General features: G+C 41.5%; 2 protein-coding genes across 2 annotated transcripts; both read left to right on the plus strand.

Moving 5' to 3' along the window:
* Positions 1–20,210: 20,210 nt before the first annotated feature.
* Positions 20,211–21,863, plus strand: LOC6526720 (lipase 3). Its single transcript, XM_002087787.4, has 3 exons — positions 20,211–20,369; positions 20,615–21,337; positions 21,399–21,863. The coding sequence occupies exons 1-3, from the start codon at positions 20,265–20,267 to the stop codon at positions 21,801–21,803; spliced, it is 1,233 nt and encodes a 410-aa protein (XP_002087823.1). The 5' UTR covers positions 20,211–20,264; the 3' UTR covers positions 21,804–21,863.
* A 2,224-nt stretch (positions 21,864–24,087) lies between these two features.
* LOC6526721 (sorting nexin-2) lies at positions 24,088–26,515 on the plus strand. The gene is made up of 5 exons (XM_002087788.4): positions 24,088–24,370; positions 24,576–24,679; positions 24,749–25,634; positions 25,690–25,842; positions 25,906–26,515. Exons 1-5 carry the CDS (start codon positions 24,188–24,190, stop codon positions 25,954–25,956), a joined length of 1,377 nt encoding a protein of 458 aa, XP_002087824.1. The 5' UTR covers positions 24,088–24,187; the 3' UTR covers positions 25,957–26,515.
* The last annotated feature ends 107 nt before the right edge of the window (positions 26,516–26,622 follow it).

Raw genomic sequence — 26,622 nt, forward strand, 5'->3', positions numbered from 1 at the left:
TGTTTCTCGGGTGAAGTAAGTTTTCTTCTTCTTTTTGTCGCGCATTTCCGTATTTTGTTACCCTTTTGCTTCCTGCTCTCTCGCTTCTTAGGGGTTGGTTTTCAGAGAGAGAGCTCCCTCTCTCGCTTTCACCCCCTTTGCGCAGGCGCAAGCCTTCACTTGAGAATTTCAAAATGCAAATACCGTTACAAGTGGATTCCTAACCTGTGACAAGTGGAACAAGTGGAAGTCATGCATTCACAGGAGTTTTTGAAACTGTCCGCTTTTTAAGAAATACACTATACTAAGAAATACAGAGTAAATGCATGAGATAAATACAATACTACTTTCCCTTTATTGATAAATATGTATATATCAATATTTCCACCTAATTTAATCCAGATAAAGGATTTCATTTCATATCCCATTCTGTTTAATTTGCCTTTTTACTAGCCACTACAAGTAAAATCCATTCAAAATTCCCAGACGCACAAGCTGTCAGAAAACATTGATTCACTTTCGGGTTGAGTTTTGATTTGCTGGATTAGAAAAGTTCAAACCCACACGTCTGCTGACTGCCAATAAGGCGAACGACATAAATTTATATTAGCACGCACACAACTGTACATATGTACATTTACACAAAGGATCCGAAATAGCCGAACACGAATATATATCTCAAACACATATTGTCTATTGATATTAATCGTTTAACCCTTTTGCATATGTCACGTTCTGCAGCCCCTGAAAATTCCAAAATCCCCAAATGCCAAAAAAAAATGGCAGTTGGGTGGAAAAGTCTGTGTGCCCAGCGATGGAAACTGACATTAAGCTCAAGGACGACATCTTCCACCCACTGCTGTGCCATTTGTATGGATTATACATGGGTAAATCATTAATATTTTTGTTTTTCTTAGCACTTTTGACTTTTGACTTTCTGATGCCCCTCACAGAAATTTGCATAAAATGGGGTTTTTGTCGCCTGCTCCGAAATTGTGTGTGTGTGTGTGCCATGAAAATTAATAAGGCAGAGGGCTGCTCCTCATCCACTGGGTTTTGTTTCCACCTTATCCTTTGTTGTTTGTGCTGTGCTGTCTGGGTATTTTTGATAAGATTTTGGCATCCCCACTTCCACTGGATCCTCTGCTGATTACGCTGTATCCTGGCTGCGTGAGGAGTGCTTTTCCTAAAGCAGCGCAGTAATTGCTCAAGTGCATTTTCATTGGTGTGGAACAAGTGTTCTGAGTTGCCAAATTGCTATTAATCATTTTAATAGGGCTTAATTACAAACAAGTTCAGAAAGCAGCGTTAGCAGTATAAATATAAGCTAATTTTGCATTTCTATAAACAAATCTTCAATAAACAGCGCAGTAAGCGAGAATTCATTTGTCAAAAAGTATGCTACAAAACATTTAACTCAAAAATTATAAGTTTACTATTAAAAATGTCTTCTTGAATTTAGTAGAGACGTTTATGATTGTATTTTCTTAGGACAAGCTGTGATTTAGCTGGTTCGTAAATATTTAAAGTGCCATTTCAACGACATTCTATGACACCGCGGAAACTAAACACCTCCCCAGGTGCATTCACTTTCCACATTCCGCGTGCCCCCAACTTTCGAATGCATCCCCATGAGTGAGCTCGCATAGCCGAGTGCATCTCATCTCAGTGCAGTCGCTTCCTCGAGCGGCCAAATTGCAATATTATGCTAGACAGCAGGCGGCGACGTAATCGCCCTGAGAAACTAGGAAAACGGGTTAATAATAATGCCATAAACCGAAAAAACGCGCAAAAAATAAAGCACAAGTAAAGACGACACTTTCGTGACCAGCCAGGCAGTGGGTAATGTTTGTTTGTTTGTTGCCTGGTCGCTCGGTTTGTTTGCGAGTCGGGCTGAAAGTGAAAGGCAGCCAACTCGGTTGGTTTGGGCCAAACAAAAAACAATAAACAATAAAATGAGTAGACGGGCAGCTGGCCAGCTTAGCCATGTGGCAAACACACAATGCCCCCTTGTTGGCATTTTATTGTCGCGGGACATGCCGAGGAATTAGTGGCTGCCTTATCAAAAGTTGACACACCTGCACTGCAAAGAATGAAATTTATGAAAAAAGAAACTAGCGCCAAGTTTAATAAACACACTTATACACTATTCATAACGAACTGTTCTAACTAACTAATTCTAACTAAGTAAGTACACTACATGCTAAGTATTTTTTTGTGTGTAACTAGGCATTGTGGCGGGTTCAATGACATTAGCTGCTTCAACGACAGCAGCGCAACATCATCATTATCACCGTTGTCGTGAGGAATGCACTACCAGAAACATGTGCTAATAAATTTCCCATAAAGAGCTCTTTGCAATGCGAACGCATCACGCTCGAAAAAGTGAATGAGTTGCAGTTAGGAGAAGTCGAGCATTATGATGAAGTACCAAGTAACCAGATTACCTAATATATCAGCTGGTATTTATAATGCACCTGTAAGGATTCGAATTTCTTGTCATCTTCTCGTGTCATGCCATCAACTCAAAATCCGCACTGAGTTGTATTTCATGTCACCATCGCCACTGAAGTTATCCATCAGGCTCGGCTTCAGACGCACTTTCCTCCCAGTACGTGCCTTTTTTTTCCGCTTTGGATTTTCCGCACGCTGAGCGGTTTGTTAAATAATAATAATAATAAATATTTTACAGCTGATTTTCCATCGCCGCGTTCGGCTGTTGACACAATGTGCAGCCGGAAATAAGTGCACTGTAATGGCTTAATTGGTATTTATGATTGCAGTTCGTTGCATGGGTTGATGTATTTCTGCACGTGAGACATTGGGATAATTGTGGTTTCATTTGTTGTCCGTGCACTTGAGGGGGCATTCGAGATTTTATTTAAGCGCACTCTGCGTATACGTAATATTTTCATGACGCCTTTTGTGCGAAATGTCAACGTGGCATTGTGCAACGCGTAAGATATTAATTGAAATTTAATTAAAGTCACTTAATTGACCGATAAATTCCAATATAATTATTATTGGAATAAATACTATTCCTCAAAGTTTCCTGCAAAGCCAGCTGCAAGTGCAATTTATCAAAGGGATCTTTTGTTATAAATTTGCCACGGAATCCTGCCTGCATTTGCGAATTGCAATTTGTCGCCATTATAGCCGCGCAGCTCGAAGTTTAGAGCCTTTGTGAGTTTATTGGCAACAAATGGGATGGGCCATCGTTAGTTGGGCTCGTTAGCAGAAAAGGTGGCATTCATAAGTATGAAATTGCAGTGGCCGTGCAAAAGCGCTGAATACTGCATTCCATAATGGCCAGGAGGCCAGCGAAGCGTATTGATTTACGCCCTGTCACGTAGTCGTCGGCAGAAAGTCCTGGCTGCCAGGACTCGCAGCTCGGAGCTCGGCAATGATGGAGTTGTAGTGCTTGGTGGACACTTAATACCCGCTTCATTCGCTGCACTCCTTCCAGCAGCATTTCATCTGCGAAATATAGTAATCCGTCTTCGAGCACGCCCCGCTTTTCCCGCTTTTCCCCGGGGCCATTAGCATAATCGATGCCACTTTGTTTTCGCTTCCCGTATTTTCTGTTGATGTTTCCGTTCCCATTCTTCTCGGCATATGCCCGAAAGTAAATGAATTAATTAACCATGTCACGAGCGTGAAATTTCCACAAAAGCCAGTTCCTCCACCAGCACCACCATCATCGCCAGCAGCAGCGGCGGCATCATAAGGAAAGTGGGAACAATTGCAATGCGAAAATTTAATTAAGTTGCAGCCGTAGCAGGCGGCAACTTTTCTGCCCTCCGCATCCGCATCCTTCGGGGGAATCCTGAAGGGATCCACGTACATATAGATGGAGTTAATATTGCCATTAAGTTTTTCGTGCAAAAAGTTTCCGCGCTTAATTGTAAAACAGTTGTTAATTAGATTTATCGGGGCTGTCTGGCCGGAATGCACTTTCCACGGCTATTTTAATAAAGTATTACTGCTTATTAAAGGGAAAACCTTTAACTGGAAGAAAAGTAGTGCAAGGAACAGCAGTCCAAGGTGGCAAATCTAAGAACCTCTCAAATCCCGTATTATTCTTATAAAAAGGTAAGCAAACACTTACTGACACAGCAGACATTCAACTGCCATTGAACTTAAAGTATTAAATAACAAATATGATTTCATCTTAATTTAGGTAATTTAATAAAACGCATTTCGCAAAAATAGTTCACGGCAGTTGGCAAAAAGTTGAGTGAAAATTTCGCCAACACAAAATTCCGCTGGCACATCATAACTTGGTCAGCATTTTATGTAGCTGCCTGTTGCTGCGAACATGTTGACTTCATTTTCCTGATGCCACGCCCCTGCCTCATCTACGCCCACGCCCCCCTTAACCCCCCCTAACCCACCATCCCCCTTGGGCTTTCGCCACTGACATGACAACGTTCTCGCAAAATGAATTGTACATAATTCAGCTCATGCGATAGAAACAAGTTTTACTTTAAAGTTGCGCCTGAAATAAGTAGAATTAGAAATTCCATGCTGGAAAAACACATTTTTTATAAATTGTTGTACCTGATTATGTTATGCAAATTACAATTTTACGAGTGTACATTTGTGTACTTGTATTTATTGAAATTAATTATGGATTCAGCTGGAATGGATTCCTGCTGGGGAGATTAAATAAATTCAAATCAGCAATTGCTGTTTTTTAGGTAAACCATATTATACACCACTTTTCACTTTAAGTTTCCAAGCAAAGTGTGGTATCTAAAAAGCACACACACACACAAACACTTATTTGCATATGGAAATCATCTCTCGTTCAATTTCATATGCAAAATACGAATTTTCGGTGGCCAGGAACGAAAATGAAATTTTGGCCATCGCATTGATGGTTGGCCAAAAGGCCGGCCTCAAACCAATTTATCACGAACGCAATTAACTAACATTCAACATGAGCTTTGACCGCAAATTATGCGGCTTCGATTTCATTTGTGGCCCGGACAGGAAAATTAATTGTGTTACAGGAACGGTTGTTGGCCAACCGAATTCCAATAGTGCAGCTCCATTCCCATAGTCAATTTTAAAGCACCAACATTTGGCAGAGTAAACAAACGTCTTTTGTATTCATTTTACTTCTACTATTTAGAGTGGTATTCGAGGTATATTGCTCTCTGTTTAGCTATGCCTATCTTGTATTCTATCATTTAACTTATATTTGCTATAAAACTTATTATAGGTCTACTGCCTTTCCTTAGACACCAATGCGTTCAAGTGCCTATGTGAAACTGTTTTCCCACAATTTTATATTTGTTTACCCATTTGCATTAGGCATTCCAAGTCAGTTTGCTTTTATGTTAACCATTTTTACGATGTTTTCCTTTGATAGATTTCACCCATCGGATTGGCACTTGAAAGGCGGCCAACACAAACACGTAGACGGTAAACGATCCTATGCCCCAGCAAGGACATCCATTTCATCCGCGTGTCTGTGCGTGTGTGGGTGGGTGTGTCTGTGAGTGTGTGGGTGCGTGTGCATGGCAAACAAACAAAGTGGCGGCGCAAGGAGTCCTGGGTTCAAGGACAACTGTGCAATTGTTTGGGCCTCTCTGTTCGTGTTTGCCACGTGCATAATTTGCGGTCAACACATGATGCAAAGACAAAATGGTTATGGATAGGATATCGCCAAGGATTCCTGCCAGTGAACTGAGCCTGGAGGAGCCTGCTGCTCACAGGACAAAACCCGTACCACCTGCAAGGTCATTATTCAAGTACTGACCCAAGTGGTTAAAAGTGGGAAATTGGAGTCTACACAATGCCAACGTCACGTAGAAAGTAGAAACAAAGAATGAAAGTATGGGGTTTGTCCTTTGCGGCGGACTAAGATTGCCCCACTTTTACTGATATTTTTGCATTTCCATAAATATGCTGACCTAATTCACGGAAATCGTGGCTAAACTCAAGCCATTTTTCACCATTTGGGCAAAGGCAATGCCAAGCACAGAATCTGAATATTCAAAGTTATTAGGGAATGCGTCTTGCATGCTTAAGTAGTGGATAATATTTTAAAATCATAATCAATTTACAGCAATTTACAATTTTATTTTACAAAAGTAAACGAACATTTCAATGCCAAATTAATAAGCCAGATGTGCAATTAAAGTCAATTTATTGGATACAACTGAATTGGGCTGACAGCTTTAGCCAACTACAATGTAATCGAATGCCGAACCAATTTAATAATATTATTATTTATTTTCGTTATTGCCATGGCTACTTCACGTCCGTCTGTGACACAAATCGCACTTTGTCTGGGCATAAGTAAGGCAATAAATCAGAGCAATACAATACATCACCTGCGAACCAACGAGCCAACGAGCCACACCCACATTCTCAACCTGCCCACATTCTTGTGAGCATTTGAGAAAAGGAGCAAGAATATTCTCATAAATTATGCCAGCTTTGTGTTCGCCATAGGAATATGACATATTTTGGACTTGGACTTTGACACTGAAACTGAAACTGAAACTGACCAGGGATTTCATTTTGCGTCGAATTTATTAGCAGCGCATTTCTCTTTTGTTAGCCAAATAAATTAATTAAAGTTCAATTTGGCTTGTCAAAAAAACGAATTTGATACCATATTTTGTAAGCATTCCCTTTCCAACTAACATTCTGCTTTGTGGCCCCATTTTCATAGTTGACTGGAAATCAAAGGGAAGCCAATCTACTTAGTACTAAAGTTGCTAAAGAGAATAGTGCTTCAATGGCCACAAAAAATGGTGAATAATTCAGAATGAACATTTTTTCAAGTTAATTGGTATTTAATCAAGTAATAAGAAAAATGCTACTTAAATTTGCAGCAATGCTGGCAGCACCTCCAGCGAAGTCTCATATCTTCCTCGTCCTTTTAAACCATAAAACTATTTTTAAGTTCAACGCAATCGCAAAGCGTATGTTAAAGGACCCCTAAAAAAAAATAATTCACACGCTGCACTTCTTCAAAGCTTTCAGCTACTTAAGCCGTAGATAGAAAATTTTTATATACATTTTTAGAGCGTCTTTCCAGCGAAATAAGGATAAATAGCCACTTGAGCGGGCGTGAGGATCCTTCGGCTCGCTCTCGAGCATCCTTTGGCCACTTTCTGTATGCGAAATGATTTGCTTCGCTTAAATTTCTGCTTAGAATGCAACGGGAAAACAATAAATCCTGAACACACCCATACACACACACACATGTGAAAACTCCGCGTGTACGTGATAACCGTGAAAGTAATGCACTAAAAATGCGGCTAAACGAAGCCGGAGATGAAAAGCCGGGTGGCTGAGGGGAAGGAGCAGGAGCAGGAGGGGGGGGATTCCCCAGCCAAACGCTATCTCAAGCGCAAACAAAAGTTGGCGGAACAAAATGCAAACATTTTCGCTCGCTTTTCGCTTTTCTTTGGCATTTTGTTGGCGCCCGAAAGAAAATCGCGGGTGGGTGGGGTTTTTCGGGAAAATGGGGTTTATTTGCACTGCCCGCTGGCACTCGCTTGCGGTCTGCTTCACACATTTACCTATCGCATGTTTTTCCTTTGCGTTTTCCAACAGCAAAGTTGCTGGGTTTTCATTCAAATTCGCTGCATTTTTATGACGGCAAATAAGTGAAGCGGAATGGAATTGTTTACAGGCAAGAAACAGAACACAAGTGATAAGAAAGTGTTGCATTAATTATGGCCATAAATATTCAAAATCTTTTACCATTTTTTTCTGTTCACATTTTTTTACGGGCCACCCTTTCATAATAGTTCGCTGTTGTAAATATCTTTAATTATGGCCATAAAGATTGCAAGCAGTTTGTTACTAACTTCAGTATGGTTAGATATTATAAATATTTTAAAGAATTTAATTTCATTTAATATAACTAGAATGCTTTAATTTAATTTCATTTAATATAACTAGAATGCTTTAATTTAATTTCATTTAATATAACTAGAATGCTTTAATTTAATTTCATTTAATATAACTAGAATGCTTAGCAAATTAATTTGAAATTAAATTCAAGCACATGTCTTACACGCAAAAGAACTTCAATTGACCCAGCTGGAAATGAAGTTTCGGTTCTGAAATTTCAGCCAGTTGAACCAAAACAAGCGCATAGGTGAATTTACTTATCACACTTAAAACGCATTGCCTTTGAATGAGAAACGGTTGCCTTTGCCTGGGAGTTGGTAAATTGCGAAAATTCTGGCAATTCACTTATCCACAGAGCAGGGACCACGCAGTGCAGGGTACACCTACCCGGCACCGATCCTCGCCAGCATTTCCCATTCCTCATCCGGCACACATTTGGCTGTCCTGCAGTATCCAATTGCAAGCAATTTCTATTGCCCCTTCATGATTCCCCCCACCCCCTCCAGCCCTCCTTTAACTCGTCCTGCTGCGCCACGCCTCCCCACTTTCTGCGCCCCTTCTCCAGTGACCCAATTTCTCACGTTTGGCTTTCATGTTTTGTGCAACCTCCAGCCCATTACCACTGAAGGGTGTGTGCGTGTGCACTGCGAAAAATAAGAGGTTAAAAAGGATGTCAGTAGGTGCTTGAAATAGGAGCATCAAATGAACAACACATTGCACAGTACAAACTTTAAGATATAATTTAATATTTAATATTTATAAGACGCTTTCAAATATTTGTAATTCCAAAAACTCGAAACTTGCTGGTCATTTGTAGTACTCAAAGTAATTTAAAATCACCTATTACATGCTTTATTTTCTCTCAGTGCACCACTAGAAACCAGCTGCCTGCCCTGCCCCCTCCGCGCCCCTCCATTCAAGCCTTGCTTGTGGCCTGTGTTACATTTAACGACTTTCGAGTTCAAATTGTACAAAATTTACGAGGAGCGGCTATCTTCACACTCACTCCCGAAAATTGCTTTTCCCCTTTTTCCCTGACCATTTCCCGCCGCTGTTGTTGTTTCTCCATTCGCTTTTCCCCTACGTTGTTGTTGCTTTTTGCTGCTGTTAATTGAGGCGCAAAGTGAACGTGGAAAAGGGGGCGTGGCGGTGGGCGGAAGGGGGCATTTTGGGGGGCAATCGGCATGAGCAATCATTGCGCGGCAGGCATTTAATTCAATTGGCAACAGCAACAGCAGGGCCATAATTAATTTCGGCTTTTGCTAAATCATATCAACGACCATCACAATAATCGGCATTATAACAATAATCAAAACGATAATAGCGGCTCTAATTATTTGAAAAGCGTTGCTGATGCTTATGTGCACTCAAAACACTTGGAGTTAATGGCATTGATGGGATAGTAATTTGGCTTTATATTGAATGATAATTGTAGAAAACGTTCCCTAAAATTGAATATTAATTATTACAAAATATTTGTAATTCAAGCTTAAATTTTATATATATAAATATATATTTATTAGATGTAAATAGATTTTGTTTGAAAGCACAGAAAGCATCTGTAATTGATTCATTTTACTAAAAAGCATATTAATGCACCCACACTTTGAATAGCAATTGCTTTTTCTACACAAACAGGTTAAAATTCAATTTGCTGTTCATTATTTGGCCACAAAAACCCGTGTCGATTGATTGCACTTTAGTTTAAATTGTCGCCCTCACCAAGTTTGGTACTAACAATCCCAGTGACCTCAAAAAACATTCAATGTCATGCAGACTGAATGCTCCACTGCATTTGGTTGCCCGATAACAATTTGCCTCGGTTACCTGGCTTTATTTGTGATTTGTGTTTGCACTGGTAATTGCAGCACGTTGTTGCAACCAATTTGCCGGACAAAAGGCTTATGAAAAGCCGCAGTCTGAGCCGCCGTCTTCAACTTCGGCCAACAAAAGAGGCCCATAAAGTTGCCGGCTTCATTCATTTGGCGGCCTTTGGGCCCTCAAGTTCATTGCGGCCATCTGTCCATCCAGCGACTGCATATTGACCCAAAGTGCTCGAAAGTTTGAAAAAGTAATTGAAATTAAAAAAAAATATGTAATTATCAATGCCAACTATTATGCCACATTCATTCAAGCAACAAGTAACAAGTTTATAAGCTTGGTAGTTTAATGCTTAAGCTGAAGAGTTATTTATATGATTTGGAATACCTGATTTTGTAAATTCCTAATCCACTGTGCAAAGTTTAAATGAGGTCCCAGCTGAGCGTGGACTTTGCTATTTCTTTCTTTGGGTCCACTTTTCCAACAGTTTTTCCGCAACTTTATCTCTGGCTTTTAGTTTTTTCGCTTTTGCTTGCTGTTGGCATAGTTAGAAGGCGGTCGGCGTTTGGTTCGTTTGCGCAATCTGGTGTCGCTCGTCAAGGTCGTCAAAGATGCATTGGCCAAAATGGCAGAGGCGAAAAAAAGCCAAGCACCAAGCACATCTCCACGTAAATCAAAAGCGTCACCAGCATCGGGCGACCAACCAAGTTGGGCGAGTTGGCCAAGACTCACTTGAGCTGGGCCAATTGCATAAGGCGCGCGTGCAAACACGATTTGGCGTTTGGGGCCACCTTTTTGTCTCACCAGCCGGCAAACATCTTCTTCATCTGCTCCAAGCCAACTCAAATGCACCACGTTTATGCGTAGCCAAAGTCGCGAACATTTGGTATGACTTCTTACTAGCTGAGTTACTAAGTTATTAAAAGGTATAAAAGCTTAGATACTAGAATTCAAGACAGATTGATTTTGAATTGTAAAAGGAACTTTCCCCTCTAATGATTTTGTTTTGTTCTTAAAATCTACAGCGCATAAACATTACCCATGCCACGTTAATATTCATATCGCAGGCCAAAAACATTCGTGCGAGCATAAATCATCAACGACTATGCTTGTCGCCTGCAGATATATTTCAACCTTTTTTGTATTGAATATAAAGTGCAATGGCTCAAACAAAAGCAGAAATAAGACAATGCTTAAACTGCAAAGCAGTAACATGACTCAGCAAATGCAAAATTTAACAAAAGTTGGGAAAGGAACATTGCGAAGGACAACTTTATTCTATCAACTGAATCCGTTTACATGTGTACAAGAGTTTTTTGCCCAACTTGCTGGAAATTACGTAATGAAAAATCTTTGAAAAGGATATGGAACTTAATTAACTTTTCAGGTAAAACATTTTAAAAAGGACAATATGGCATTTTGAAATTCTGTCCATCCGTTATAACCGAGAGTCGGGCCGAAGTTTTTGTTTGCAATTTTCTGTTAAAGGGCGCAAACAAAAGGGAAAAGGTATTTTTATACCCGTTACTCGTAGAGTAAAAGGGTATACTAGATTCGTTGAAAAGTATGTAACAGGCAGAAGGAAGCGTTTCCGACCATATAAAGTATATATATTCTTAATCAGGATCAATAGCCGAGTCGATTTGGCCATGTCCGTCTGTCCGTCCGTCTGTCCGTCTGTCCGTCTGTCCGTCTGTCCGTCTGTCCGTCTGTCCGTCTGTCCGTCTGTCCGTCTGTCCGTATGAACGTCGAGATCTCAGGAACTACAAAAGCTAGAAAGTTGAGATTAAGTATACAGACTCCAGGGACATAGACGCAGCGCAAGTTTGTCGATTCAGGTTGCCACGCCCACTCTAACGCCCACAAACCGCCCAAAACTGCCACGCCCACATTTTTGAAAAATGTTTTAATATTTTTTCATTTTTGTATTGGTCTTGTAAATTTCTATCGATTTGCAAAAAAACTTTTTGCCACGCCCACTCTAACGCCCACAAACCGCCCAAAGCTGCCACGCCCACACTTTTGAAAAATGTTTCGATATTTTTTCATATTTGTATTAGTCTTGTAAATTTCTATCTATTTGCTAAAAAACTTTTGGCCACGCCCACTCTAACGCCCACAAACCGCCCAAAGCTGCCACGCCCACACTTTTGAAAAATGTTTTGATATTTTTTCATTTTTGTATTACTCTTGTAAATTTATATCTATTTGCCAAAAAACTTTTGGCCACGCCCACTCTAACGCCCACAAACCGCCAAAAACTGTCCTTCGCACTTACACTAGCTGAGTAACGGGTATCAGATAGTCGGGGAACTCGACTATAGCGTTCTCTCTTGTTGCCTCTCTTTTTTAGCAAATCCAATAAGCACTTTAATCAAAGCCAAACAAAAAAGTCTCTAGTCTTTATTCCACCTTTTTGCAGCGAAACAGAGAAACCACCAAGGGGCTTAGGAAAACAAAAACAGCGCAATAATAAAGCGAAAAAAATGGCAATAAAAAATTGTCAACTTCTGGCCAGCTGAACACGGTCTATTCCCCCGAGGGCTTTCAACGCCACAGAATTTAATTTGAGTGCACTGCGTAGAGCTTCAGTTTTTTTTTGTTTGTGTACCTGCGGCTTGGCGAGTAAAAGAATAAACCTAAATGGATTATGACTGGACACCAAAGGCCAAAGGCATTGAACCCGGGCAAAAATTGCATTGACAATGGATTTTAATAAAGGTAAGTAACTTAAGCTACTGAATATTAAAAAAAAGGAAAATTTGGCAACTTAAGCTACCGCAAATTAAATAAAGGAAAACTCGGCCTAAAAGTGCAATCAATCATATTTATATTTCTACACCTTTATGGTGGAACTTGTTATGTAAATTACTAGTCAGTCAAGTAATTATTAAACCCCTTTCCAAAAATGTATGTCAGTTTGATGCAACTCAAGTGTCATGAACAACTTAGTGGGTGATACTCGCCCATCAATTAAATTGCAGTTTGCGCCATCGGTAATCAACAATTAAAATTCACTCAATGGGGCGATGCCATTGAAGTTCAAAATCAAATAACAGAAATCGCATGATTTACGGCCATTGTGGCAACTGCGCCGATTGTAATGATAATAATGCTGTCATTATGAATTTAATGACTTACAAGCGAAAGTGTTTGGTGTCTGCTGTCTGCAGCCCAAGGCCTTTGGAAAAGGTCTCACTCGCGATTTTATCACTCTATTATTATTTTCCAGCTTTGGCATCTTTATCTGCTGACAACTCGCTTTTGCGATTTCCTGACCTATTATGCATATTTTTTAATGCCAGAGTTCGCAGTGGATTTCTTTGTTGTCATTTCTTTCAGCCAAAATGAAAGAAAACCAAAAGGGAACTAATAAATAATAACAGAGTGCCAATGCTACAAACAATATTTATTTCCATGCAAACATTGCATAATTAACACATCTAATTGAATATTTAGGCATTTCGCATTGGCAAATTTATCGCACGAATTATTTATTTTGTGCCAGCTCATTAATACACACTAAAAGCGACTGTTAGCTCATTAGTTTGCGGCAGGCCAGAAGCCAAATGTATTGTTAAATATTTAAATTGAATATAACAACGAATTTTATAAAACAATTTTCTATTTCGGCGTTTTTTCACAATGGTTGCCTGTGATTTCGGCTTATTCATGGATATTTGAGTATACAAAGTGAAATGAGTTTATTAACCCACTGCAATTTGTACTTTCCAAAGGTCGTCTAACTTTGGGCCAAGTTAACCTAACCCTAGAATAAGATTTTTTTCATATCAGTGACATGGATCCGAATAATTATGACGCAGTTTTAACCTGCCGGCTATCTTAATTTCTATCATTATTAGACTGGAGTTTCTCGAGCCCAACTTTTCCCTCGTTACCTTTTTCTTTTGATTTTCTTGACCTCTGTCCGCCTTTTTTATAACATTTTCCCGCATTTTCCCTCCACGCCTCGCTAATTTCATATTAAAATCAATAACCTCTAGGCAACGAAAGAACAGAGTGTGATTCCAATCCGAAAACATCTAAAATGCAGCAAACTGGTTGGCTTTTCTTTCGACACTTCAGAGCCAAGTTCACAGCCAGTGAGCCATTTTAATATTCGACTCCTATGGAAATGCTCGTTCTGTGCTGTGCTGTGTTGTGCACTCTGCTCCTCATTCAGTATTCATTAAATATTTCCATCGACTGCATACTACATTTAGTGCCCTCACCAAAGGTATTTCCACTAAGAAAGCCGGCTTGACTCACATACTTTGTAGTTCTTTTAGAAATGAATAACTAATATACTTAGTAAAAGGTAAATATGCTCTAAATTGCTTATTTTGTAGAGTGTAGTTTTTTAAGTAGCGCTATTTCTTGCGACTTTGCAATGGTGAGAATCTTTAAGTTAATATAAAGTTATTATTTATATTAGGGTATTTAGAGTAAGTCTTTTGCCTCTCCACTTTGATTTCTATTTATTTTGTTGTACATTTAGTTTTTTCTTTCCATTTCCCCACGCTCTCTGCTGTGTGTGTGGTGCTTGGTTATTTAGTTTGCCCATTTTATTGTCTTTTCCAACGGTGGGTACAATCAACTTTCGGGTTTCTTCTGGTTCTTCTGACCACCAGTCGATACCCATCCACGTTTTCATACCTCCAGGGGTTCTACACACACACACACACACCTTGCTGAGCTGAAAATGCATATTGAATTTGAATTTGATTAGGAATGTCGGTCGACACACATTTTGGCATTGTTAATTTATGCAGTTGGCATCAGCGGTCGCCAGCTGATTGGCTTCCAGTTGGGCAGTTGGGTGGGGCAGTTGGCCAGCGAAAGGGGTACAGCTTTCAATGGAGTAATTACCGCTGAAAGGTAACTGAGGGCTTCCCAACCCGTTGCCCCCTACAACGTATCTCATAGATACTCGTGCCTCATAGATACACGTACCTCATAGATACTCGTACCTCACTCGCAATTCGCACAAGAAATGGGTGAATGGCTCAAGTGGCTTAAATGGGCAGTGGCCGGGAGTGAGTGGCGATTGAAGTGCGGGTGTCGCTTGTGTCTGCTTGCGTGCACTGCGAGAAAAATCATTGACTCTTATATAGATTTATTGCTGGAACATTGAAGACTAAGTATAAGTATGCAAGAAGTACAAGTGAACTGCTCAGATACTTTCAAGTACATCCAACATAATATCTAGATATTTCTGCGAGTGTATTGTAGACTAAACGTGTTTGGCATGAGCCAAACCCGCGCGCCCGAAGCATCGCAAGTGCCAAAGTAAGCGCACTGCCCAGTTGGCAGCCCCTCCGCACCGCCCCCCTCCAGTCGCACTTACCCCATACGAATGGAGCGCCCCATTCGCAACGCTCGAGTTAAGTCGGTCGGTGGATTACAATGCGAAACTCTTTTGCCCAGCCGGGCATATCAACAGTTGGCTCCCCCACCAACTAACTCATCAGAGAATAACTCAACCGATCCAAGCCAAAACCGACTTTATAACACCGTTTTATAACACCCTGCGTATCTACGACAAAAAACTAACTAACTTGGTAACTATATAACCTGGCTATTATGCTTCCATTGACAACTCGATCCAGGGATAATCACTGCATTGTACAGATTGCTTTCGCCGGCCGCTGTAAATTACTCAATTCGAATCAATTGCGCAGCTGTTTATTTATAATTTTCAATTGTTTACTTAATAGATTTTCACTGTCATCCCATTTTTAAGCATCCGTTTCGAGTTGAGTTGTAGCATTATTTTCGTTTGTTAACTGATTGGTTCAGTGTCACTTTTAATTAAGCAATGTGGCGCAACAGCTGAAAGTTGTTCAACGGCGATATCCTTGTCACTCTGCGCCGATTATCCTTTTAGTGCTGTAATTTCTGCAGGCATTTATCCTTAATGGATATGGATTGTGCATTTGCGGCTGACATAATTAACTTAACCATCAGAAACTTAATAAGCAGTACAAATATTTAAGGTACACAATATTAACAACTAATTGTTCTTAAATTCCAGATTAATGATAATCTCCTTATTTACAGATATTTGTATTCCTTATGATTAGTTTTTCAATAAAAACTTAGTTTCCCTGGCTTGTTTAGCTCCTCATCTCAGGAATAATGGCACTTATTCCGCTTCCGTCATTGCGGCCATAAAACTCAGAAGCACTCGACCAACAATTAGTGAGTGTTTGCAAATTGCTCAACGCTGGTCCAACATCTTGAGGTGCCAAGAAGTTTGAGTTTTGCGAAAAGTCATCCATGCTGAAGCAACCATCAACTGCACTGCAAGAAATCAGTGGCAATTCCTGATTTGGAGATGATAAATAATTTTCATATAGATTTCTCAATTTGTGTATGAAAGTATGTAAGTATACCATTTTTATTAACTAATTTTTCAAATGCGAATAGGGTTTTTTTTTGAGTGCAATCTACCTCCATCTGCCACTCCACATGCAATGCATGAGCAGCGCTACCCGTTAATGAGCAGATGAGATGGGAGTTGGCCAAGAAGCGGATTCGAGATTGCGGATTATTAAAAATCAGCAGCAAAAACCGAATGAAAAACCAACACGAAAGTGATACATTTCCCAGCTGCATTTTCCGCTCAAACCATTTACGGAGCACACTGCAGACGCCAGCGTATATACGTTGCAATAATTAAAAGTTGGTTAAAATATAATGGCCAGGGGGGGAGGGGGAGGTTGGCTGGCTGTTGGGCACAATGCATCATCGTGTTGATGTTGCGATGCGAAACAACCGCACCTAATTGGTTTTGCATGAGTTAGTTGCTGCTGCTGTTTATGCAGCGGTGGGCGTAAGGGCTCCGCGGGCGTGGTCCGGGGGCGAGTTACCAACACACACACGCATTGGTGGCATAAGTGGCAAAAACCAACAAAACACACAGCATCGACCACTTCGAGCGGTGCCAATTGTTTCCAAACTGGGCTTAAACGCTAAACGAAATCACCAAACACGTTTTAGATGTGAACGAAAAGGAAGCTGGAAAACGAGTTGTGGAAAAGCTCTGTTTGAATATCGGTGATAGATTTTTAAACTTAGCTATCGTCGGTAATCGGAAAACACAATTCAGGCAAATGCAAATAGAGCATGGTTTTCTTAAACCAACAATGCCATATCATGTCCGCACCTCCCGCGCTAATGTTGTGACATAATTAAGGCCCGACACATGTTTGACTTGCCTTTCCGCGTTGTGGTCACCTGGCCATCTATCCACCTGTCCAACTATCCACTTGTCCACCTGTCCCGCTGTCCAACTATCCACTTGTCCACCTGTGGACAGGTCACGACACCTCGTGGGCAGCTGATGAACAATCGGGTTTGGTTGCGTATGCACATTTAAAATGCACTTTAATGCATGCAAACACTTAACGTGCATCTATGGAAAATCAATCCCTAAACTGGAATTGGATAAAACCAAAATAAATACATAAATAGTTTCCACTGAAAATTTATTCCTTCAACGCGTGCCAAAGTGCTGAAAGTTTCCTTCCTTGGTTTTTTTTTGGAATTTATATGTCCAACCAACTTTTCTCTGCCAAAATAGCACTTTCATGTTGCTGATTCTACGAAACAATCTGATTTATTATCTTCAAAAAGATTGTGTTTGAGTATTGTTTAGATAAGTGCTCAAAAGTTGCTCGCAATTGTTTCGAATTTTGTATCAAGATTCGTTAACTCCTTTATTTAGTAGAATATTCGAATGTGCTGTATTTTATTTGCAATTTTCATATTTTAAATTTGTTGAGTCCAGTTTCATTTGGAAGAGCATATAAAACTCCTTGGCGAAAGCAGACTTTCCATCCATTTTATTGCACATATTTATTTTTCATTCACACGCTCGTCTATATATGTATGTATATACATTTTAATATTTTCCTTCGACGAGTTTCCAGGACGAAGATGTGGATGAGCCGGCAAGGCAACGGCAACGGCCATATTTCACAATTTATTGTGCTTGTCAATTGCAAGCAGGCAACACAAAAACTGCACCATGCCATATGCATACTCACTTTCGTTGCGAAATAGCAGAAGTTTAGGGGAAGTCGGTGGATTTATTCTAGTGGAAATATTGCATTTTGATAGCTCGCATGCAACTAGATGCAATCATCATCATTGCAGCTGCAAGTGGCTTGCTTTGTGACTGCATTCCTTTGGCCACTGGGATACTCAATATTTTATGTTCATGTTTATGAAATTATAGTTGAATTAACGTATTTAGTTGAAATGGTAGCATCAATTGGTGCTCTTTTCATATGCATCTAAAATATCCATAAAAATCCATCAAGTATCGCTTAAATCATTTTTCAGTTTCAGCGAATTGCCAATGTCAATATCTATTACCAACTACTTATACATTTTACAAAAAACCAACCATTGTTTATATTCGCAGACAAATGCTTGTAAATCCATGTGCACACTTGACATTCAACTCTGCCCTGAACTCTGAAGACACAAAAAATGCACATTAAAAACAAGAAAAAAAATTGAAAAATGTTAAGGGCAGATTGCTTTGGCTTGGCAGATGTCTCGCAAGTGGCCTTTTGACTTGGCCATTAACGCGAACTTGACACATCGATGACAACGTGGTTATTGCCAACGTTATTGTTTTCGCTATCCACGATGTCTGTCACCTAACACTTGGCCAAATCGGTGGATATATATATATATATATCTGCGGGTGGATGAACGTGGCGCAGCGTAACTTTAGATTTAAGATAAGTCACGATGTTGCAGAGGATGAGAAATGGTGATGGTTTCAGCAGAGAGACGAAATGTTTTATGCAATCGAAATGCATTTTGGCAGACAGTCGTTGCTCATCAGGCGGCCAATTAAGTTGTTTAATTGAATTGCAAGTGGAAAGTGCCGAGCAAACCAAAACCAAACGCCAACCGAGTGCAGAGGAGACCACAAAACCAATTGGCAAACGAGCTGCAAAAGGCAACGAATAATTGTGCTGCACTACTTCTATGCAGCAATTATCTAAAAAAAATATATAGACTTTTTCTGCGAGTGTGGCACAGCTTAAATTGAGTCCTTTGCTCTGGGAATCGAACTTAAAGTGAACTTAAAGATCTTAAGTAATTTTAGATTACATGTACATACATCACAGAGCAATTGAGTAATAGAATATGGTTTTGTTTTTAAATTTTTGTTATATTCTCTACTTTTTCTTGGTGCCACATGTGTGGGTACTGTACTTTTTCGTACTTTTGGTTCTGCTGAAGGGGCTTAAAGGAAAAACCCCTTGCACTTCACGTAATTTCAATGAACCGCATTTACGTTTGGCTCCGTTTGTCGCTCCTTCCCCAGAATTTCCGACGGCGCCAACATTGCCGTGACAATGCCGAACTCGTATACACACATATCACCCGTAGACGGGCAAGGCATGCTGCACTGAAAGAAAATCATGCAAACTTGCAGATTCCTAAAAGAACATTTTTGATGTATTATTGCAGGCAGTGCAAAACCTCATTATTTAGCTTCTGTGGCAGATTGATTTTAGTTTCTGGTACTAATGCCAACCCCTCTCTATCTGACCCCACAATTTCGCTCAGTGTAAATAGACTTGGAGCAGGGAACTCGTGCAGAACGACCGTCATCGATGCTCGCAATTTGTGGCTTTCGCCACGCTTAATGCCAATCTCGGTAGCTTCGCCCCCAATGCCCCACCATTCCGTCGGCTCCCCATCGAAAGCGCCACCCACTGGACCGCCCAGTCGAGTCCCCACCCACTCCCCACCGCCCCACCAGCCCCCTTTAGCCATTCAGCTATCGGCCGCATTACAATTCACTGGCATAATGCAAAAATCGCAGCAAGTCAGGCGCAACTCGCTGATAGGCGTGTTCTGCAATTTCTGTCTGATTGGGAAAGGATCTGCCGCAAGGAGTGGGGCATTGTATTGTGGCATAAAAGGATGCAAGCAATTCTTCGAGTGGTAAAGTGGCTAATTAATGTTTGCGTGCATACTCCTTAAAACTATGGTTACTTACCAGTTTGAGGTTGAGCTAAAGTTAGGATTAATAGAGCACTTAAATTAAGTTTATATTTATTACCAGCAATAGTCAAGCTTTTTATGGTTAACAGATTTAGTGAATTTATTAGGTGTTTGCAAACTGGCGCTTAAGTCTATAAATAAGTAAATTAAATGGGCAATTTAAATTAAGCGCCTCATAAATATATGAATATATTATATGATACCAACTGGGCAGCTTCGGTGCTTTGGTCCAGTCTTACCTACCTTCACGTACCCAGTAATAGCATTAGGTTTATTGCTTTTAAGAGCTATAAAATAATTAAACCCCCTTGGGGCGAACGTATCAATTTCCGATAATCGCCTTGAACAAGCCAAATGGACAGCGAAAAATGTATAAATCTAGGAATCTTGGATTTACGCGGCGCTTTTCTGGTATCAAGGAAACACTAATAAATAGCCCCACTCCACGTTCAATCGCAGATTAGATTCAACTAAAGTTGATTAATAGGTATTTGCGAACACACTTAGTCGTACGACCGCCTTCGCAGCCAGAAGTTCAGCCAGAAATGCTGGCAAAAGTGCTAACTATTTTGGCCATTGTGGCTACGGCAGTGGCTACTGACGACTTTGATCCTTTCATCGATATACCCTTTAAGCGGATCAAGACTTCGGTGGGTTAAAGTTAGTTGGTTGATTAGTTAGTTGGATATCTAGCTTATTTGCTCTGAAATTTAAGCGCAGTTACGTAACTTGATATTGACATAAGTCACTAACCATTTGAAGTGAAACTTGTGCAAAATGGAGAAGTGCAAGCTGAAATTTAAATCAGATTCATTCGCATACGTATCCTTAACCAATGCTAAAATGGCATTGGAGCCATTTGGAGCCCCCATTTCAAGTTTGATGTTCGTTGCAGGCGGAGCGCATTGAGGAGCACGGCTATCCAGCCGAATCGCATTTTGTGGAAACCCCGGACGGCTATGTGCTAAATGTGTTCCGCATTCCCCACTCCCCGAAGCTGGGCAATGCCAGTGGTGTCCGCCCGGTGGTGCTCATCATGCACGGGCTGTTCAGCTGCTCGGATTGCTTCCTGCTCAATGGACCGGAGGATGCGCTGCCGTACAACTACGCAGATGCAGGCTACGATGTCTGGCTGGGCAATGCCCGTGGCAACATCTATTCGAGGAACAACACGCGGCTGGATGTGAAGCATCCGTACTTCTGGAAGTTCAGCTGGCACGAGATTGGCTCCATCGATCTGCCCACCACGATTGACTACATCCTAAACCAAACGGGTCAGCAGGCGCTGCACTACGTCGGCCACTCCCAAGGCTGCACATCCTTCTTCGTAATGGGCGCCCATCGGCCGGAATACAATGCCAAGATCAAGACGGCGCACATGCTGGCACCGCCCGTCTACATGGGCAACACGACGGAGGAGCTCATCGTGGGCACCGCTCCACTATTTGGTCATCATGGCATTGGCTCCACGCTGCTGGAAAACCAGGTACTGCTGCCGCAGAATGCGTTCATCCAGCGAATACTGGACACCACCTGCAGCAATCGGCCACTGATGCTCAGCTACTGCAAAACGTTGGCCATTCTGTGGGGAGGTCCTGAAATTGGCAACCTTAACCAGGTGAGTGATGGAACTCCTGATATGAACATCATTTTAATGCCGTCTATTCAACCAATCACAGACTCTATTACCGCAAATTGCCGAAACGCATCCCGCTGGCGTGTCCTCGAACCAGGCCATTCACTTCATCCAGTCCTACGCCTCCAACGATTTCCGTTTGTACGACTGGGGAACCAAGCGCAACTTGGAGTACTACGGTGTGCCGGAGCCTCCGGCATATGATCTCACCAAAATCACCGCCGAGCTGTATTTGTACTATGGTTTGTCGGATGGATCGGCGAACAAGCAGGACATCTCCCGGCTGCCCGATCTACTGCCCAATTTGGCAGTGCTTCACGAGGTGCCCGATCCCACGTGGGGTCACTTGGACTTTATCTTCGCCACGGAGGTGAAGAAGGTGATCAACGACTTGGTTTTGGACTACAGTAAAGCATACGATGCGGGGGTAACTAAAAATGAGATTTGAAAACGATACAGTTTACGACCAATGATAAGATTATGACCAAAATAAATGATTTTTTCCCAACTTAGCGAATTTTTCTGAGAAACGCAGTGTAAGTTGGTGAACTTGTGGGCCAGAATGACAAACGTGCAGGGCTAATTACCAGTTAACAAGTGGCTGCTGTTGGCTTTTTTTCCCAGTCTGTCTGCTTCTCTTAACTTGGCCGTGGTCACGCCTCTGTGATGTACAACTTTTTTCCCTCCGGTTTGTTGACAAACATTATCGCTGGCTGGGACTGGATATCGTGGCTAGCTGGTTTCATCTTCACTTACGTAACCCTTTCCCACTCCTACCCAGATGGCCGTAATTAGCACTGGGGTCTCCGCGAGTTGGTCTGCTTGGCGGTTTGGTTGGAGGCCACTTGCAAATATGCTTATAATGATGATTTATGTGGTTAAGAGCGACGAGGGCGTTTATCACTCGGTCGGAAAAATGCATTGATAGGGGATAAAATGCAGCTTGTGTGAGGAAGGGCAATTGTTGGGAATTTAAAACAAGTCTTATATAAGAAATAGTAAATACTTGGAGAAAAAATCAGTTTGATAGCGTATGCCTATGACTATTTGAACAATGGTCTAAATTTAACCTTTATTAAGCATTTATTATTCGCTTTAGAGATTTGTATCAATGATTCAGCTCTTAAATCCCTAATCTGGTGCAACTATTTACTGATTCACATACACATTTCTTTTCAAATGGCAGGAATTTCTTATCGCAGTTGTTATCAGCTTGTTGGCTTGTTAGATCTACTTAAGTCCAAAAGCGCTTAGCTGGTGAACCACCTAGATAATTAATTGACTCTAAGTAATTCCCGTTCAGTGCTCACTCAGCAGTGCTTCGCACTTCGCCAGGCTTCACTTTACCCCCTCGCCCCCTTCGCCCATTAACCATTACAGCCATTAAAGTCCGCTGGCAATTAAACCGCATGCCTTTATTAATCGCAGACCGCTGATGTGGAAGAGGATAATGCCGGTGACGAGGCTCAAGTGCGTCGATGGAGGCAAACAAAAAAGTGAATTCGCGAAAAAGTTTACAGCGAAAGAAAATGGCAGATCATCAAAGCCAACAGGGGAGTGAAATTAATAAAGTGTAAAAGGATTTTTGTTGCCACGAGGGGTATGCGGGAAAAGATAAAGCCAGACATCTGGGTGGGTTATAAATCTGGCGATTTGGGCCGCTTAAAACCTGACCCTATAATCCTTTATTTTCGTTTTCAATTTGTTGGAAAAGGCAAACAGAAAGTGTTAAAAGTATTTCTCATGCGGAAAATCCACAGTGACTGGCCAAGCGCTGACAAACTTTTCCCACTTTTCCCCCACTTTTTCACCCTTTTCCGCCCCTTTCCTCTCCTGTCTTTTCCTAAGTGGCTGCGACACTTCTGTATGCATAATTTAAACAAAAGTCGCCAAAAAACTAGGGGGGGGTAGACCCAGAGCTGGAAAAACAAGCAGCGGCAACAGAAACTTGCAATTGCAAAAATTGAGAATTTTCCGCATAAAAATATGCCCCGACAAGGAAACAAAGCAAAAATAGCAGAAAATCGCAAGAAATCTTACTCCCAGCCAAGACGTCGACAAAGTGTCGTGCATGTAGTTGGCCAAATGTTTATTGTCGAAAAGTTAAGCAGAATGCAGATTGCTCCTGAAAAAGAAAAGGTCGCACGAGAAGCAGAACCTCGTTTTTATAGTTATAGAGCTCTAATAAACTACTTAGGTATGTTGTGCAATTTTATAATTAATAGTGCCAAAACTTGTAGCAAAATCATACATTTATGTTACTTGATCCTTTGAGCAAACAAAACACTTTTACTGGAACATACGTCTTCTTAATTTATTAGTCTAATGGAATTTCCGTTTCTCTGCCGAAAAGAGTGTCTTGTTTGTGCCAAAAAGTTTCGGGGTTGAAAGTAATTAAATACGCATTTACTTAATCAAAAACAAGGCACAAATTATGAGCAACCTTTTCTAATTTATCAAAGGCAATGCTTACAAGAATTTTAAGATAAGGCTGTCTCCCAACAATTTTGGAACTATTAAAAAATTAAATAGCTTGAGAAAAATACAGTTATCAAAACTAAAATTAATTATTTAATATAATATATTTCCTTTTTTATATTAATTGTGTTCATAAAAAGTCTGTAACGGTTTTTTCAAATGTAACCGTGAATACCGTTCCACATGCAGTATTTTTAGCGTTTTGGTAAATACTGAAAGCTTTCAGTCAGCTTTTCAGCTTCTAATTGACCCAGCGGTCTGGTCACACTGCTGGGCGACCGAAACGAAACGAGTAAAAAAATTCCGATAATTACAATTAATTTAAAATAAAATCGCAGAGTAATACCAGCAAACATGGAGGTGGAAAGCCCGGAACACACGCGCGACTTCGCCGAGGTGGACATCAACAACGGTGCGGCAACGGGATCAGAGGACGAGGAGGAGGAGGTGCCAGCGCCGGGCAGCGTAACTCTGGATCGGAACGAGAGTGATCTTTTCGTGTCGGCCCTGAGTCCCAGCAGCATCGGGGATATACACGTAAGTGGGGGCAAAAAACGCTGATGCAGCCCGCATCGGTAGCCCCAGTAATTGAGCTCCTATTTCGGGGCGTCGTCGGTCGCTTTATCAGCGCTCGCTTTGTTTGGTTTAGTGGCTACGTCACGAGTGCCGCCCACCAGCAAAGCTTGTTGCTCCATAGGGACACATAGAATTCGCGTCTTATTGCACTCCCAATCCGCTTTAGCCGCTGCAGGAGGTGCTCACCGACGATGGCGACTTCTTTATCAGCATCGTGGTCTCGGATCCGCAGAAAATCGGCGATGGCATGGGCTCCTATTTGGCCTACAAGTGAGTCACGCAGTTCCTTATCATAGAAAACATGATGCACTAGCATGAAACTCTTATCGCCTCCACCAGGGTAACGACCAAAACGAACATTCCCAAATTCAAGCGCAGCGAGTTCAGCACCCTGCGACGTTTCAGCGACTTTCTGGGCATTCATGATCTGCTGGTGGGCAAGTACATGCGGCTGGGCCGCATCATACCGCCGGCGCCCTCCAAGAACATCATAGGCAGCACCAAGGTGAAGATTAGCCCGCAGCAGAGCGAACCGGGCACCCCCATGACCCAGGAGTGGGTGGAGATCCGTCGGGCGGCTCTGGAGCGATTCGTACACCGTACCGCCCAGCATCCGGTGCTGCGCGTGGATTTGGACTTTATGAACTTTCTGGAGAGCGACCAGGAGTTGCCGCGTTCTGTGAATACCTCTGCCCTCAGTGGAGCCGGCGTGATCCGCCTGTTTAACAAAGTGGGCGAGACTGTGAACAAGATTACCTACAAAATGGACGAGAACGATCCGTGGTTCGACGACAAGATCACCGAGGTGGAGAGCCTGGACGCCAATCTGCAGAAGCTGCACAATGCCATGAAATCGCTGGTCACGTCGCGTCGTGAGCTGTCGCTGCTCACTGGTTTGGTGGCCAAGTCGGCGGCCATGCTGAGCACTTGCGAGGAGCACACTGGACTCTCCAGAGCGCTGTCCAACTTGGCGGACGTGGAGGAGAAGATAGAGCTACTGCGCTCCGAGCAGGCGAACTCGGACTTCTTCATTCTGGCCGAGTTTATCAAGGACTACTTGGGCCTGTTCGGGGCCATCAAGTGCATATTCCATGAGCGCGTCAAGGCATTCCAGAACTGGCAGTACGCACAAATGCAGTTGTCCAAGAGGCGGGAGAACCGTGGACGCTTCGAGCTCGCCAACAGGGCGGATAAGCTGGACCAGGCTCAGCAAGAAGTGGACGAGGTGAGTGTGGCAAGTTATTTACGTTTTCCCAATAATCCATTGTTTGATTTTTCAGTGGCAGGGCAAGGTGCAGCGCTGTCAGCAGCAGTTCGACGACATTTCGGCCGAAATTAAGCGCGAGATGGAGCGTTTCGAATTGACCAGAGTTAAAGACTTTAAAGTAAACATTATCAAGTATATAGAAGACCAAATGGCGCATCAGCAACAGGTAGATATCCACATTTCTTCACCGAGAACACGCTGTTTGTTAACGACTCTCTTTGCTTTGCAGATCGTCAGCTATTGGGAGGCCTTTGCTCCGTTTGCCCGCGAAATCGTTTAACTTTTATTCCGATCATCGTTGCATTTCCAGAAACTTTTTACATAACCAACAGCTGTGCGCGCTATGAACTTATTCTGCGGGACCAAATTCGATCTTAATCTTGCGATTTGGAGCTACAATTTCGCCTTCAGCACTTATCTAGCAATTTGCCGCCGAAGCTCGTATTTTTTGGGAAACTGCTTTCGATTCCTCGCAAGCATAGAAAGGTTCAACCTTCTATATGCATTCACAAAGCCTCTATCTCTTTATTCGAACACAGTAATTATTATCAGAAAGCTGAAAGTTTGCTGCAGAGCCAAGACTCTGCGTATTTTCATTCAAAACATGTATTCGGTATTATCTAAAAAACAGCCATGGATCTATAGTTAGTTAGTTGAAAGTGAAGAAGACTCATGGCGATTTCCAAATTGAAGTTTATACCATTATTATTGGGAAATGGGTTTCCCTGTTTACTGTTGGTATACTTATGTATTTATATATATATATTCCAATTAAACATTTTGTATCATGACAAACAGAGCATTTCAACAATAAATTTGTAAATATGTATAGATGTAAATATTTTCGTGTTGTGTTGTATATATATGAATATTGGAATTTTTACTTTTTCATTTTGCATATTTTTGAAATATTTTCAAAGAGGCAAAATTCTGAGTAAATTTCAAT

This window comes from Drosophila yakuba, chromosome 2L (genome assembly GCF_016746365.2).
Source record: "Drosophila yakuba strain Tai18E2 chromosome 2L, Prin_Dyak_Tai18E2_2.1, whole genome shotgun sequence".
NCBI classification, from domain to species: domain Eukaryota; kingdom Metazoa; phylum Arthropoda; class Insecta; order Diptera; family Drosophilidae; genus Drosophila; species Drosophila yakuba.

Coding starts and splice junctions, on each gene's coding strand:
- LOC6526721 (XM_002087788.4), top strand. CDS start 24,188: ATGGAGGTGGAAAGCCCGGAACACACGCGCGACTTCGCCGAGGTGGAC. Junction 24,371..24,575: donor GCAGCATCGGGGATATACAC/GTAAGTGGGGGC, acceptor AATCCGCTTTAG/CCGCTGCAGGAGGTGCTCAC. Junction 24,680..24,748: donor GGCTCCTATTTGGCCTACAA/GTGAGTCACGCA, acceptor CGCCTCCACCAG/GGTAACGACCAAAACGAACA.
- LOC6526720 (XM_002087787.4), top strand. CDS start 20,265: ATGCTGGCAAAAGTGCTAACTATTTTGGCCATTGTGGCTACGGCAGTG. Junction 20,370..20,614: donor TTAAGCGGATCAAGACTTCG/GTGGGTTAAAGT, acceptor TGTTCGTTGCAG/GCGGAGCGCATTGAGGAGCA. Junction 21,338..21,398: donor AAATTGGCAACCTTAACCAG/GTGAGTGATGGA, acceptor AACCAATCACAG/ACTCTATTACCGCAAATTGC.